The 17,385-nt window shown below is 38.1% G+C and overlaps 2 protein-coding genes across 2 annotated transcripts; both read left to right on the top strand.

Annotated features, from left to right (window-relative positions):
- The first annotated feature begins 218 nt into the window (after positions 1–218).
- On the top strand, positions 219–10,960 carry LOC102218464 (cysteine-rich protein 2-like). Its single transcript, XM_005806437.2, has 8 exons — positions 219–443; positions 5,178–5,272; positions 6,545–6,602; positions 6,711–6,839; positions 7,038–7,106; positions 7,238–7,332; positions 8,761–8,818; positions 10,381–10,960. The coding sequence occupies exons 1-8, from the start codon at positions 401–403 to the stop codon at positions 10,443–10,445; spliced, it is 612 nt and encodes a 203-aa protein (XP_005806494.1). The 5' UTR covers positions 219–400; the 3' UTR covers positions 10,446–10,960.
- Positions 10,961–11,723: 763 nt separating this feature from the next.
- Positions 11,724–16,767, top strand: LOC102218205 (proline-rich nuclear receptor coactivator 1-like). Its single transcript, XM_005806436.2, has 2 exons — positions 11,724–12,323; positions 14,696–16,767. The coding sequence occupies exons 1-2, from the start codon at positions 12,012–12,014 to the stop codon at positions 15,110–15,112; spliced, it is 729 nt and encodes a 242-aa protein (XP_005806493.1). The 5' UTR covers positions 11,724–12,011; the 3' UTR covers positions 15,113–16,767.
- The last annotated feature ends 618 nt before the right edge of the window (positions 16,768–17,385 follow it).

Here is a 17,385-nt window from a genome sequence, read left to right on the forward strand (position 1 = left end):
AAAACTTTAATTTCAGATTCATATATTGGAATAAAATTGACCGAAATCCTCAAACTGACAGAAATGTACTAAATTTTTATTTACTTATATTTTGGTCAAATCTAAAAACAGGAATGAATGTCGCTTTGATTTTCTTTTTTGTACATTTTTATATCGCTCTGATCTCATCTGTGGATGAGAGCACGGTGACGTCACAATCGGGGCGGGGCTACGATAGCGCAGCAGAGCCAGTAGAGGCTGGATGTGAGTCTCCTCATCGTCATTAAAGCAGCAGTAACATCCAGAGGTGTGTCTGGTGTGTCCGGTCCACCGGAGCTGCAGACAGAAAGCCTCTCCACCCGGAGGACAGACTGAAAACACGCTCCATCCATCCATCCATCCTGTCCGCTCCGCTCCCATCATGGCGTCAAAGTGTCCAAAATGCGACAAGACGGTGTATTTCGGTGAGTGAATGTTTGCTGTGCAGCCGCTGCAGAGGTACCGGTACCGTGGTTCCGACCGGGGGCGTTGACTGGTGGGTGGAGGGCTGGCCTCTGATCACATTTATCAATGTAAATAGTAATAAGCGATAAGCTGCTCAGTCTTATCAATAGGAAATGATTCCAGTGATTTGTGGTTATTTAGACTCAACCAGACATCGTGGGATTTTATTTTTTGTTTTATTTTATTTTTTTTGCATATTTTATCTCTCATTGTGTCTCAAAAGAAACGCAACTAAAACACATTTATTGGGTTATTTCTGCTGTAGGATTTAAGATTGAGTCACATGAATTCACATTTTCGAAATGATTTTAAGCTGAATTCAGATTTTTTTTTTTTATCAAAATGAAATGATAATTTGGGGGGTTGGGAGATTTAATTATGATTTAAAATATAGGACTCTGACCTTTAATAAACTTTAAAACGTAACAGTTTCAGTGAATGTTTTCAGCATTTTATATTTAAGTAAATATTATGTTGTTTTTTTAATTTAATGAATCTTTGCTTATAGAGAAATTTTACACTGATTTAGACTGCGAATCCACGTTGCAGAGTCTGATTCCAGTCTTTTATTTCCTTTACTGTATGACTTTGTCTTTGCTCTGTGTGTTAAATATTTTTGCTGTTCAGCCAGTCAGACCAGTCACTTCAGCCCCACTCAGACTTTAATCACTCCTCCCACAGAATATCCATTTCAAGGATATTTATGTGCGTAGTCATGTTGTCTGCTGCACTGCTGTCTGAAAATCCTATTATACATTAATCTTCTTAATGCATTATTTGTTTCGCCTTTTCAGCCTGACTGTAGCATTAAACGCTGGTATAGTTGGATACTTTTTGTGAAGTTTACAGAAACATCCCAGCTTTTATGAGCCACTCAGTGATTGTGTGACAGTAACGTCAGACACACTCACTGCACAGATATCTGATGCGTCCGATGTGAAGTGAAAGTGACAGTTCCTCTCCAAAACTGATCCAAAACGTCTCCGCTGCAGAGTCACAGACTCTGACAGATGATTGGTTCTGCCTCGGCTCCAGATCCAGCAGTAATGGCTCCACTGTCTGAGGATAAGATTACAGTGAGCCATTCACTGGCCTGAGTGCTTAAAGACACCAGAAGCTCATAAACAATCCCTGATGTCTCATTAACTCCCAACAGAAGCTGCTCTGCTGCAGGTCTTTGGTTCCAGTGCTGGACTATCAGTGTTTTAGTTTACAATAAATTACAATTTGAGCCGAGACTTTGAGCCACACCCGACTGGCACGGTTAATTATTAAGTAATAGCGCGTTGTTTTTTATGGATCGATCGCCCTTTTGTTCTCTCTCCATGAATTCCCAGGAGGATCTCAGCCAAACTCCTCCCTGCAGCCTGAATGAAAGCAATCTGATGTCAGTTTTTGTCAGAAAGATGATCTGCCTCATGCAGGCGGCTTCACAGGGAATTATGTTAGCTTAGCATTATTAAAGGGCAACATAAGGTGTCCAACCTCTGTGTTGTCAAGACCTTAACATCATTTTTGGTTAATTTTATTTTTTACACTAAGTATTTATTAATAGATCTTATATAATTTATCTTAAGACTCTCAATACTTCCAAAATAACAATAAAAATTATTTTTCACAGTTAAAAAGATGAATTGGACAAAAATAAAACCTTTTAATGTAGATTTTATGTAGAGTCTTTGCAGATATATTTTACCTTAAAATAATGAAAATTGAATTTCTGAAACTTGTGGGATTCTCGTCATGCTTCACCGTTCGCAGTGCTCTGTGTGCGTCAGTCGTCTCTGTCACATATCACCCTGACAGGCGGGCCAGCCTCTGAAACTAAACAGGAAGTGTCATGTTGTATCAGGCTCAGTTTATCTGCTGGGATATTTCAGGAGGAGAAGAAACAGATAAATGATTGTTGGGGAACTTCTCACTCCCTCTGTCCGTCCGTCATGCCTCTCTGATCAAACTCTTCCTGACAGGAAGTATTGAGCCTGAACAAAGGTTTTTATTTGGAGGAATTTGCTCTGTTTATCTAGACAGAGGTCAGAGGTGAAGTTATGTAAGAACTGGAAAACAACAACAGATTTTTGGCTATGATTATTCATTCCTTCTTTGTTACACTTGTGGGTTTGGGCCAAGAAGATTTCATCTACTAGAAGCTTTAATTTACAACCAACAGGGCCGATATTTTTATGCTCAGCTCTGTGGAAATACTTTTCCCAATTCTGTGGTTTTCTTATTGTCATTTAAAGTGATCAATATTTCTGCTTTCTTCCTGAAGAGGTTTTCTTTACTAATTACTACAACAGGAACAGATTTACTGGAATATTTTGTTTCCCGAGCTTCTTTTCTCTGATCTATTAAATCTGAATGAATGAAGTCGAGTTTTACAGTCTGCTGGAATAAGGAATTTCTTAAAAGTCAAGTCGCTGTTGCTACATCCTAATCCAGGAAAGCTTTTTGTCAGTGAATTGATTCAATCTTAGATGAAAAACTTTTTAATCAATTTGAACTTTGCAGGATTGTTTGATAAAATCTATTAATATGCACAATGGAAACCATGTTAGCACTACCACAGAAGCTAATATTTAAAGTACAGCCAATCAGCATCAAGGAAAATGAATGATGCTCACTGATTGGCTGCTTTACAAACACCAGCCAATAGCATGTCAAATATAACAGTTCACTGGTATTTCAGCTTCCTGAGCTTCATTTTCTATCAAATATTTTAGACATGCTCTACAAAAATCTGCAAATGATTTGAAGTTACATTAAACAGAAAACCTTTCTTGGCCAAAAAAACAGTATGGAGTTATATTTGTGCCACCAATCTGAGCACACAGTGAGACTGATATGAATACATATATCCATATGAACAAATAATAGCTTGTGATGTGTGCATTTAAATGTCACACACACTCACTCAGTGCTTGTTCTTGGACGCACTCAACTCTGAATGCTTGGTTCTATGTCGCTTTTCTCTCTTTCATCCAATCAAAGTTTTTCTTGTAAATACTTCATTCAGAATCAGAATCGGCATTATTCACCAAGTTTTTGCATTTATGTTAAGGTAGCTCGTAATTTAGGTATGAGAACTTTACTGAAAATTATTTTTAAAAATAGCAAATATCCAAAAATGTCCCTCAAGAATCAACTTTAAAAGATTACAATAAAGTCTCGTTGCTTGGATGTAAAATATATAGAAATTATTGAAGGTTAGATATTTTTGCATTCATGATGCAGTGAAGTGACATTCTTATCTAACTTGTACCTGACTGATGATGCTACAGGTAACAAAAATACCCATCTCTGTAGATATGGGACTTCATGTGGTCTCTTATGGTTGCCTGGCAACTGATCCAGATCAAGAATTAGGCCGGTACTGTAAGAAAGTACGTTTTTGTTTCCGCCTCTGTGTAGATTCAGTGAAGGATCATCCTTAGGGAGACATTTTGTCAGCCAACATGTGTTAATTATGAAGTAGCCACTTTGTAGAAACACGAACGCAGGATGAAGTTAATTAGGATGAAGGTTCCCTGTGGGAGTCAGGGTTAGGATGATATTTTGCTTCAGTAAAGTTAGATGTAGAAACAGAAATGGACTAAAAAGGTTATGAAAATGGAAAATCTGTGACTCATGACGTTGACCTTTAGATCTCAGTGGAAAGAATGTGCTTTAGACCGATATAGACTCTTACAGTAAGTGGCCTTTAAGTGTTTTCTATCACTTAGACAGTCGACACGGTGACACAGCTGCACTGCTCTTATTCACAGCAGACTGATGTTGGGGTTTTTTCTGGTGCTAGATTTTTCTGTCTCATTAAAACAAAACAGGTAATGTTCTCCAGAGCTAAATAATGACAGAAAGTCTTAATATTAAAGGTTCTGCTGAATGAATTGACTTTTTAAGAGGAGGAAACGGTCATAAGTAGCAGAAAGAGACGTGTAGGTGGAGGAGAAAAGGTCAGAAATAACAATTTATCCCTCTTCTCATTTCTCTGAGTGCTCTACTTTATCTTGTCTTTCTTTTATTTGCCTCCAGTGATGAGATTTAAGGACGGAGACCTGTCTGTACTGTCTTTTCCTTCCTCCTTGTGTCCTTCTCATTGTCTCTCTGTCTTCCAAAGGTATTTTTCTGGACCGAAACGTTTAAATGATTGGAACATTCTCTGTGACAGCTGAAGAGGAATGAGTCTTTGCATAACAGACGGAGAGGAAATGATTTAGCAGGATGATGAACGGCTCATCTGCCTGATGAGATTCACAGTTTAAGGAATGAATGAAGTGATGTGGGATTGGAAATGCACTGAAACAAAAGCAGCAGACCGGATGAATGCCTGAATGAAAGAATGGAAAAAAGAGAAATGATGGAGGCTTTTCAGAGACGAGTGCGGAGGAGTGCCTGCTGTAAAAACACGTTTTTTTCTCACTAATAACAGGTTTCCTGCGTTTTACTGTGCCAGTAATGAAGCATTAGGACAGGTTCATTTTTCACTCCTTCTGTTTTGTTTTTGCTTATAAAATAAAACTTTCATTAAAGCTGGATTACATTCCTAAACGATCAAAACTATCATTTCTTGCTCAGTATTAAAAAGTAATTTGGAATCCTAAATCTAATTAGCAATGTTTTCTGTCAAACTTTACAGGACTTCAGAGAATCATTTCAGACATTTAAACGTATTTGTTTGTTTTCTGGTTGCACAGCGGAGAAGGTTTCCTCTTTGGGAAAAGACTGGCATAAATTCTGCCTGAAATGTGAGCGCTGCAACAAGACGCTGAACCCCGGCGGCCATGCTGAGGTAAGAGGAGCTGCAGCAGGAAATCTGATCGCTTTTCACCAGAAGATCAGGATCATATTGACTCATCAGTCAGACAAATGTTGGTTTATAATGTTTTTAGTTTTAGTATTTTTACTCTATTAGTTTGAGGAGCTCATTTTATTTTGTGTCAATGAACTAAACGAAACATAGTTGAATGTCATGAACATTACATTACATGGCAACAGATGAGAAAACCAAGAGGGAAGATATATAAACCAAATGGGTCCAAAGACCGACTCAAGGGGAACTCCGCATAGGTTTTTATGAAATTGGGACATTTTGTTATTTATAGAAAGAAACTTTTTTTTGTCATGAAGTAATATTTAAAACAACTGAAGGAAGAGTCAGTGAGACCAAGCAGTAACATACAGACAAATAGGTCTTAAAGGTGGAGTGCTTTTTGTTTTCAGTTTCACACTTTAATGCTCAGTTCAGGTTAAAATTGGCTTCATGTCAGTTTTTATCTTCTACAGGTTTTTCTTTTCAGTTCATCTGAAAAGCAACATATAAAGCAGCAGGGTGTTAACAGCTCAGCAGGAGAGTTATCAGACTGTCTGGCTGTTGCTTCAGCAACTTTCACTGTTTTTATTAGACTTCTAACAGGGAAGTAACACAATGAATCACACTGAGCTGGTAACAGCGTCTCAGTAGTGAATGGCTTCATCTTTGTATCATATTAATGTGGCGAGTGATAGAAATTATGCAGACTAGGCAATTTAGGATTAATTATGTGCTCATGTAAAGCCTAATGTTGAGTTAGAAACATGGAAAAACTCGACTAAAAAACGTCATTTGTGGCTCAGGATTCCTGACTTTCCTTCATCGAGCTGAGGGAGAAATTTCACTGATGTCTGGATGACAAATGAACATTTCTACAGAGCAGACAATGCTGCTGATTTTATACCTAAACAACTTTTTATATAAAATTCCTGCTAAACACTTGAGGCGAAAATAGACTCATGTGTTTCTTTTGCTGTAAACAATCCATAACTTGCAACTAGCAGCTTGAAATGTCATATTTCTGGTTCACAGAGCAGAATAACAAACTGTGAACTGATGCGAAGTTTTCTTTTATTCTGCTGTGGTATAAATAGCTTCAAAATGAAAAGCACAAAGAGAAGACTGTCTGTATTTATTCCTTAAACAAGCTCATGTGAAATTGTTATATGGACTTAAAGTTAGATAAATTATGTAACTCAACCTTTTTGAATAAAAAAATGTTTTTTTGAATTATTCTCTCACATTATGCAGCATGATGGGAAACCGTATTGCCACAAGCCCTGCTACGCTGCCCTCTTTGGACCAAAAGGTGCTATTTCATCTTATTAATCAGATTTTCTCTTGGACTGGATTTTTCTCATTAAAGTTTGCATGAAGCACCATTTCTGTTTTGTTTCCCCCTTTGTTCTTTCTACAGGTGTGAACATCGGCGGAGCTGGCTCCTACATGTACGACGCTCCTGTCAACGAGGCCCCGGCAGCCGTTTCCATGGCAACACTTGGCAAACCGGAGGAGGAGAAAAGAGCCACACGGGGACCAGTGAAGGGTGAGAAATATGTGGAGCAGAAATAGAAAACCTGTCACGTGTCGGAAAGTTGTGTTAGAAAAAAGTGCTGTTCCTCTATAAGGATTGTTTTTTAAAAAAGCAAAATAAATAAAGTAGTAGCTTATATTTACCTCAAACTAAATTCAAATTTATTTCAAACAAATGGAAGAAATGACCTAACTGAGTGACATTTTGCAGCTGCGAGCTTTTCGTCTTTCTCCGGCGGACCAAACATCTGCCCCAGATGCAACAAGACGGTGTACTTCGGTGAGCGCATCTGTCGTTATTTCCCACGTCTAATATCTAATGTAGTATCATATCAGTGTCAGAGAAGGGTCTTGGTGACTCAGTCGACTGGTTGCCATAGTGACTGTCTCCATGGTGGTCTCTCTGTGCAGCTGAGAAGGTGTCGTCTCTGGGAAAGAACTGGCACCGGCCCTGCCTTCGCTGTGAGAGGTGCAGTAAGACTCTGGCTCCAGGGAGCCATGCAGAGGTGAGGCGCTGCAGGCGGGCAACCAGTGCAGGAAGGCAACCAGTGCAGGAAGGCAACCAGTGCAGCATGGCAACAACTGCAGGCAGGCAACCACTGCAGGCAGGCAACCAGTGCAGGCAGGCAACAACTGCAGGCAGGCAACCACTGCAGACGGGCAACCAGTGCAGGCGGGCAACCAGTGCAGACGGGCAACCAGTGCAGGCGGGCAACCAGTGCAGACGGGCAACCAGTGCAGGCGGGCAACCAGTGCAGATAGACAACTACACTGCACTGGAAGTCAGGATTTAGCAAAATGACAGCAATTCAGTTTTTTTATGAAAGAATCTGAGGAAAGTGAATCTGGGCTTCACTATATAAAAAAACCCAATAATATCTTGAAGATTTTGTTTTACTTCACATAGAGCTGCACAACATAGTCAATGTTGCAATCGCAGACGATTGCTTGCTTGCATTACTTACTTGGCTATTAAATTTCAAGTGACATGGATTAAATATCTGTCATATTTTGTCATTAGGTTGGATTATTGATCCCCAAATACCAGATAGAGATGTTTTAAACTTTATAATTTTCAAAGTTTAAAATTGATCTAGAATTAACACAAGGCATTATCACGGCACAGAATGATAGAAAAAATTGCTTCCACTTTCCTGCTGCAGAAGCAGAAAAATGTAATGAGATTCTCTCGGCCAGGCAGTTGTTGTGTCCTGGTTGTCTTCTGTTTCAAATCTAAACCCAAATATGACATAAAAGAGGCTGGTTTGGTTCAAAATCTTGTTATGTTTGCCTCCAGGTTTTATGTTTTAGTAGATTAACAGGCCATAGTTTCATTATTTAGGATTTTAAGAGCAGCTGGGGAGCATTTTAGCTAAATAGATCAAAACTTTGCAAAGCATATTTTTGCTCATTGTAAAACATGTCTTTCAAATCAAATATACCAAATTAGATTGATCAAACACTCCAGAGTAAGTTTTAGTTAGCCCCATTTTTATGTAGAAAGTTTTAATGTAAAGTGTGAAAAGTAAAAATGAGGATTTATAAAATGTAGCCTATCCAGGTAAATACTTGCAGGATAGTTTTGTTTTACTGATTATACCATCTGCATACAAAGCTAATGTTGCATTATGTATTTATGGTTTCCAAAAAGTAAATTAGAAATGTTTTTCTGGTGGTCAGGCATAGATTAGTCAAAGTAAAGAGTCAGAACTTTTAGAGGAATGTGAAAGCAACAACTTTTTATTCTTTTAGTCAAAATTTTGTACACAATAAAAAGCAGGCATCTGTATTTTACTGTAATATCACCAGTAGTTCAGTTGTAGTACTACTGCTTGTGCTAGTAGTACTTGAAGCATCATAAAAATTATGAAATGTACACAAGTGGAAAAGATGAAAAGAGAAATGATTAAAATAATATTTTCTTCCTGTTGCAGCATGATGGACAGCCTTACTGCCACAAACCCTGCTACGCTGTGCTGTTTGGACCCAAAGGTATGAAGACGTTGATCCAACCAATCCTGATGGAAAAATGGATTTAAAGCAGAAGCTCAAACCCCTGAGAGTCTAAAATACAGTTTTCAGGACTTTATTTATAACTTTGAACGTTTATTAGAACCAGGTACATGATAGTGGTGGTTTTATTGAATATTTGTGGGAAGAGCAAACTGATTACTGGGCCTTGGAGAGAGAATAGAATCAATATGAAATGTTAACAGGAGGAACAAACAGATCAGAAACTAAAACTGCCACTAATGTCATCATTGATGCTGACAGACAGACACTTTTACTGTGATTAAAACTAATACAAATCCTGCATGCAGCACGAATAAGGTGGTTGCAATGAGCAATCTTAAAGGGCAATCAATGGGGGTAACCATGACTACAAAGAAAGCAAGAAAGATAATCACGTTATCATTGGAATTTAAATTTACATTTTAATCAGCGCACTAGACCCATGATAGATTCCAAGGAGGAAATGTAGTCCAAATTATGAGTGATTAGGATACTGAATATTTTATGCATCATAAAATATTACGATTATTAATGGAACTACTCCAATATTAATGAATATCAGTAAAGAAGCAGACAACCATTTAGTTTTAGTTAGGTACGAGTTGTGTAAGTGGATTACACAATGATCTCCGCCACAACAATAAACCCTTTCAGGAAGTGTGACAGAGACTGGCCTGGTTTAAGGTTTTATGAGCTGACATGGACATGATGTCATGTTGAGTCACTAAAGTCCTGCTGTGTTCTGACAACCTGAATGTCTTCACCTTGATAATTCCTCAGTTTACTCATCCTGACTCGTGATGACGACTCGGAAGTGATCAAATGTTTGCAACAGTTTGCAACAGCTCCGAAACTTTATTTTGCCTCCAAAAAAACCTATTTGCTGTGCAGCTTCGGCACAAATCATGATAAATGATTTGTTCTCTTTGCCAGGCATTAAAACTTTGTTAATATTGTTAATAATGTCAAAAAAACACAATTTCACAATTGCGGTGTTTCCATTACATAACAAATGCATATAAAAATCACACAGTTTGTTCATGCAATAAGTCATTAAATGACATGAGTCATGATCCTCCAACTACTTCCTGTCGTCGTCTTCTTCGTATTTTACACCAGTGGCAACATCCAGTTATTGATCACTTTACTTGTGTGATGTGAAAAAGGTTTTTCCATCGCAGTTTTGCAAAATACACTAACTTTGGACACAGCTAACAAACCACCTCATCCTAACGCAAAAACTTTACTGGTATATAAAAAATGTTTATTTAATTGCCGTGCTTCCATTAATCAAATTTATTTTAATTTTAATGTCACAGTTCAGTATGTCCTCCACAGGAAGTCAGCTGACATGTTATGGCAATCACCCTTTTATTATTATTCATTATAATTTTGCGATCACAATACAAACTCTTAAACAATTTACAATTCTCTGAAAAATAGTGTCCAGAAACATTGATATACGATAAAAACGTGATCACATCTCATGCTGTAGTTTAGTGTAACCAGAAAAGTTGATTTAATGTGGTGTTTCTCCTCAGGTGTGAACACCGGAGGCGTGGGCAGCTACATCTACGACGAACCTGAAGCCGAAGCTCAGCCTTAAACTCAGCCGCTGCTTCCGACGGACAAACACCTCCAGGAGCCTCGTTGTCTCGTTGATTTGCCTTCAATGGTCATTGTGACAAATGATATGTACTACAATTACAGGGATGGATTACCTAGTTATTTATGTTGTATTTGTATATTGTTTATATTATCTATTTTTTGTACTGAAGCAAACCTTTAATATGTCCTCCCAAGTGAGATTGAGATTAACATCTAGGTTTATTTGTTCTCTTTGCCAAATAGTTGCTATTAACCTATTATTGTAGTAGATTAAAGCTCCTGTGTTTCTCCTTCTTGATTAGTTGGTTTTGAAACATTTGTGCACTAATAATATGTACTGTAAAACAACAAAGTACCAGCCCACCTTTTTATTGTCAGTGTTTTTGGACACCTGGTTTTGACAGAAAAAATAGTGTAGTGAGAATTCACACAAACATTTTATTGAATGTTATGAATGCTGGTCAGCTGCAGGTAATGTTTTATACAATAAAACTGTGGGGTATTAAATTATGTTTCCTGTGTGTGATGTTGTGTTTCTTCCTCCAGACTGTAGTGAACATAACTGATGTAGCTATACTTTCTAGTTCACAGACGAATGGCATGAATAAATAGGTTCTGGAGTGGCCTAGTCAAAGTGGATTCACATTTAGTGAATTGCTGGCATAATCTTACGGAGATAATTAATGTTTAAAAAATCTTATATTTGGCTGAATTGATACAATCATGCAAGGATGTATGATATAGGTCTAAATCTCTCTTTGTCTGTTATTGTAACTACTAAAATTAGCCAAAATTTGTTTGATGATCTGACACATTTTAGTGTAACAGAAGCAAAAATTATAAATGTGTAGACAAGTGCATATAATTTTTCACAGGATTGTAAAAGTCCAATTGAAAAGAATCAACTAAGCTGGTACGCCAAATTTCCTCTATTAGGCAGTGCCTGTTAAAAAAACACAATATGAACTTAATTTGATTTGTAGTGGTTGTTGAAAATAGAAAATTTGCAAATTGTTGCACAAAAAAGACAGAAAGTAACTTACTAGTTTATGCCAATATTTTTTACATATTTGTTACACATCATCATAAGTCTATTTTTATATATACATATAGATATGTTTAATAGTGCTTACTGACTACCACGTACTCATTTTAGACTTTGTGATGCAATTTCTGAAATTTTAAATTCATCCACACTGTAGTCACACCCCTCTTTATTTTGAAAGGCTACTACCGGAAATCATGTGACTGCTATAAACTCAATATACAAGCTACTTCTGGTTTATCAGATCAGTCTAGCAGCGACGCGCCACAGAGAAACAATCTTTTGATCGGTCATTTTTCAGTGACCAGAAACGCACATTTTTCAGCACTTGAACTTACAAAAACGCAAACATAAGTTTTTTTTTGTAATTACTGCTTTCTGTTTTGGGGCATCTCGAAAAGTGTAGTTAGCTACTTGGCAAGTTGTTAGCTCACTGTTAGCCTGTGACGTTGTTAGTTAAAACAACTTCGCCGCAGCTGATTTTCGCCGCCTGTTTTATGTTTCCACCACTCCAGAAAAATGTTGGACGGATCTCCTGCGAGCGGTGACGAAGCCAATATCGGCAACGTTGAAAACAACAACCCGATACCGAGCTGTAAAACGAAGCAAGCGCTGCTGAAGAAGGGAGGCAGGAAGCCGCTGCTGCATCACCAGAAACCCCCGAGACACTGCCCGAGCATCCGGCTGTCCGACCACAACAACACCGCCTCCGCCGCCATCCTGACGGGCTCGTCGGGGCACAGACATTCGGCCCAGTCCGCGGCTCACCTGCCTACCGGGACCCAGACGGTGCTGACCCTCCATCATGTCAAACAAGGAGCTAAAAAAGAGGTGAGTTTACGGAAGTTTGTACACTTATAGGCCACAGAGGCATCAAATTCAACCAGAAACAATATTTTATCAATGTAGTGTTTATAACACAGGTAAAATATAAATGACAGGTCTAAACATGTTCCTGATTTCTCAGAAGCAGAACTGAAACAATAATGTGTCCCATATTATTACGCTTTTAACCATTTGGTCACATCCAAGCAACTTTATAGTAAATACCGTATTTTTATATTCATTTACGACACACTTATCCAGTTTTGAGGCAAATTCAGTCATTTTCAAAGTACGTTTCGTGCCTGAGGCTTTTCCAGTGACGCAGTTGCAATCTATTGTTGTGAAGTAATAAGTGAAAAACCAGCTTAACTTCCTGTTTTCACTTGCTGATCAGCGCATAAAGACGCAGCCATTACCACAACAGGTTTCTCTGAGACAAAAGGAGGAAGAGCCAAACTTTACCACATCTAGATAAAAGTGCGCAACAGTTTAAAGCTTCAGCTGCACTTTAGTCAGAAAAAGTTAGTGACATAATTCAGAACGCCATAAACAAAGAGAGCTGGTTAAAGGAAAATGGGTAAAAAGTTAACATTTTTGCAAGTAGTTTTACTAATAACTATGTTTTAAGCCAGCCAAGTGCCAACTTCATTTAATTTAATCATGTAAAACATCATAGCTATTAGACGTTTTTTAATATTATTAAATCTTGGAAAATTGGCTCAAGCCTACTAACAGTTGACATGCTCCTCAAAAGTAGATTGCAAACATGAAAATAAAAGCATCAAACTGACTAAACGGTGCAGAAGTGCAGGACTGAAATCTTCCTTTACCCACACACTCCCTCCAGTCCTGTTCTGCAGCTCTGCACGGCGGTTCTGGGGAACACACACACACACCAAGGTATTTTCTTTCATGTCCTAACCTGAAAACATACTTTATTTAAAAGCTGCTAAATTCTAAACTGTGTTTCCTTTGGGTATGCATAAGAGTAATGAATGTAGGACATGCAGGACTGCAGGCAACACAACACAACAGTTTGTCACAATCCTACTAAAAAAAACGAAAACTACTTGAGGCTGAAGAAATTGCTGGAATTCATGTGTTTGAACTGAATCCTGTTGCTTGAAGTTTTTTCTCCAGTATGAATTTCCATGCCTGCTCCCAGAGAAAGGCTTGGATAAAAAAGTAAAAACAGCAACAATAATTTCCAAAGTTACTGCAAGCCTTTGCAATCAGCAGCGTGACTCAGAACCAGGCGTACGTGACGGATCGTACTTGAACACAACTGTCTGTGGGTGGAGGCCGTTTGTACTGAACATCAACACTGATAGAGAGTGAAACTGAACCCAGCTGCTGTTGAAGTCATGCTTCAGTTTGAAACAAAAGGAAATGATGCTTGTTTACCTCTTCACATCTGATGCATGGATGGATTGTTAGAGATTTGAAGTGAATAGAAAATGGATAAATACTGTTTTTATGTTCATGGAGCAAAACAAAAGGAATATTTTAGCATCAATCAGGCAGAAAACACATAAATTACATATAAAATACAACCTGAATCCTAGTGATTTTTTTTATACTGCAGATTTGTTTCAAGCTGAAACGATGAGTGACTGATCATCAGTTTTAGTTAAACTTTATTTTTTCACAGAGCGCATCTAAAACATCCAAAAGTAGGGCTGCAACTAACAATTATTTTAGTTTTAGCCCATTAAAAAAATTGGCACATTCTGCATATTTTTCATTTTCTTTAAATAAAATGTTAGAAATGCATTCAAAGATGAAAATAAATAATTCAAATAGTTTTCTTTAAAAGAAAGCAAACATTTTGTTTAAATGCAACATCAGCGTTCACTTGATCATTTGTAGCAAAGAATGGATCTGTAGGGATCATTAGCTTCTGTTAATGATTAATCAATGATTAAATTAGTTGATGATTGACACTGATTGGCTGGTATCTTCTGCAGTACTGCTAAAATGGTTTCTACAGTGTGTATTAATACACATTACGGTATATTTGGTGTTGAACTATTAAAATATGCAGTAATAAATGCGTTTAGAGGGACTTTCAAGTATTTGTGGCTCCTAATTCCAGGAAATACCAGCAGCTCACTGTAATTACTCTCAACTGAAATGAAAGCTAAACTAATTACCTACATCTTTACTTTTGTTTTGTTTTACTTTATTTTCAAAAATATCCAAACTCTAAATTGCTCTCAGGTTTGTAGAATGCTACTAGGAAGATTATGATTCTTCATTGTCACTTTTCGTCCTCATTTTAACGACAAACTGTTTTAAAAGTTAATATCTCAAATATGGTTTTGGAAAATAGAAAAAATGTTAGTAATGCATCATTTTAATAATTTCTTTATCTTTAGGTGCTGAAGCCTAAAGGTGTCCAGACGCCCCGTCACCTCCCACGACACGATCAACTCGCCCACAATGTGAACACCAGGAGCCACAAACCCAAACAGAGCCAATCGCCCGTCGCTTCCCCCGCCGCTAAAAAGAACGACAACCGCACTCCCAAGAAGCCTTCGTCTTCCGTCGAACCCAAGAAACACCTGAACGCCTCGAACAACGTCACCTTCCCAACCGGCTCCTCCGCCGAAGCCGAATACCTCAAAGATTGTGAAAAGATTTACGCCGGGCCAAAGTTCAGCGAGCCGCCGTCGCCCAGCGTCTTACCCAAACCGCCCAGCCACTGGGTCGGAGAGGACGGGCCGCAGCAGAACAGCCAGAGCCGTGAGCAGATGAGCGTTCACCTCAAGTCTCTGCTGAAGGTTCAGGACTGACGCGCCGTAAACGAGGCGGTTTCTGCTGAAGAGATGAACCCAGTTTGGCCTTTAGCACTGCAGTAAGATGTGGGGAGTTTTTCTCTGCTCCAGTTTTCCATTGTGACGCTCTGCCTGCGTGTGTGAACACCTCAGCCGCGCTGTGTTGCTGTTTGCTCTTCCTGACATGCTGTGTATGTCAGATTTGCACATGGAAACGAGAGTTGTGTGTTTTTGTTACTGAATCTGTAAAGAAAGTGTTTTGTTTTTTTTAGCAGCAGCAGCAACACAGCCACTGTTTCATGTTTACATTATGCAAAGTGACGGCACTTTGTCCTCCACCTTGAAAAGGCAGCCATGCTTTACTTTTTAAGCGGTTATGTAAAATGTACATAATATATTATAAACATATGATTGTGTATATTTCCTGTTTTAACTGAGATTTTAGTTTTATTACTGAGGACTTTCTGAAAACAAACAAAAAAAAAAAAAAAACGTGTCCCCTGCGAACTGAAGCACTTTGTTCCAGCTCCTTCAGTGAGAGACGGAAAGACTTTTCTGACGGATTTGCACTGAAAACGATGAAGAGGAAGAGGAGGAAAGCTAACTTTGACGTCCCAAAGCTCGACCGGACACTCTGACGTATTCACCAGCCCACTTCCACCTCCTGACTGGTTGCTGCGGAAACGAGACTCGACATAAAGCCATAGCCAAGATTCGAGCCGCTGGCCGACGTTTCTTCTTCTCCTTTCTGTGAACTGGGGTCCAAACGATGAAGAGTCTAATCAGGGACTGGTGTGACCTCTGACCTGAGGCCATCATGTAAAACAATCTCACTGCAGCTGCAGAACGCTCCAGCCGCACAAAGTGCTTGTTTAACGGGTTTTGCACTGAATTCAGGGCGTGTTGACATGAAGCTCGGATAGATGAACTTAATGAAAGGCGTTTTTACGTCGCATCATTTTCTCCTGCTTTAAGAAAAATGAAGCAACAGATTGTTACATTTTCAAATTTATTCCACAGAGCTGTAAATCAGTGAAATCATTTTTTACACATTTAACTGTAAATTTAGATTATTAAATGGCATTTTTTTTTTTTAGATTATTAAGCAAAATGAAACGTTAAAGTGTTGGTCACTATCAGAATGACAAAAGCAACTCTGGCTCATAATGTTTGGAAATATTGATGCACATTTTTATTTTATCAGTCAGTGTTGAAACGTAGTGGATCTTGAATCCCAGATATTATGACATGCTCTATTCCAGCTCCATGTTTTCACTCTGACTCTGAGGGGATTTACTTTCACCTGTACTTCATTTCACTCGCCTCCTCTTGCCTGTTTTTCTCCATTATGACGTGTATTAATGTTTACTGAGGACTTTTTGTTTTACACAGTCTGTCTTCTCTACCGTGAGTATTTTCTTTTTCTTTGGTTTTTTTCTCTGGTGGTTTTGACGGTGGACGCAGGCGGCTGCTGGTTCTGTTTCTGACCTCTGTGATGTCATCAGTCTGATGGGAAATTGTATTAATGTAGCAAACCTTACATTTTATTGCAGTGTTTCACAATCATATCATTCCAGTAATATTCTCATTGGCACAATTAGGGAAAAAAAATGTTTTAAAAAAATTAAAAATAAATTTTTAAATTGAAAATAAGATTAAAAATTGGTTACCCCTATGATGTGTTTGTGATCATTACAAGACCCGAGTCTGACGGAAAGTGATTTTAAAATCTCTGAGTTTAAGTTTAAAACACTGCAGGATTTCTCTGACATCATGGAGTGAACACATGAACTCTTACTCTAGAAAACTCTTAACTCTTGTCTATGAAAACCCCAGTCCCTAAAATTTATATAGTGCTAGCTGTCAAGCTAAAAACAATCACAGTTATGAAAAATGTTGAAATGTGCTGTTGTCTTTTTTTATATTATGCTCTGCATCATGACTGAGGCTTTTCAGCATGTATCAGGCTTCTAGAACAAGAAAACCCACGTCATTGAAAGCTTTATTTTATTTATGATGTTTTACACTTCACCTATCTGATGAGTGATTTCAACACTAATAATAACAATAGCTGGTTAAATATGAGAGAAGAAATACAGAATTGGACACTACATTGCAACTTCGTACGATTTTACATTAAATTCTTGCACAAATGTTTTTTTCAATCAATTCATGTTCAAACGACTACATTCAGTGAGAAATATAAATGCAATTTCACAGAACTTTCAGCATTTTAAGACTGGCTAAAAGTCATAAGAAAACAGAAGACCATGCAGTGGTAAAAGTGCATA

Source organism: Xiphophorus maculatus, chromosome 15 (assembly GCF_002775205.1).
Source record: "Xiphophorus maculatus strain JP 163 A chromosome 15, X_maculatus-5.0-male, whole genome shotgun sequence".
Lineage (NCBI taxonomy): Eukaryota > Metazoa > Chordata > Actinopteri > Cyprinodontiformes > Poeciliidae > Xiphophorus > Xiphophorus maculatus.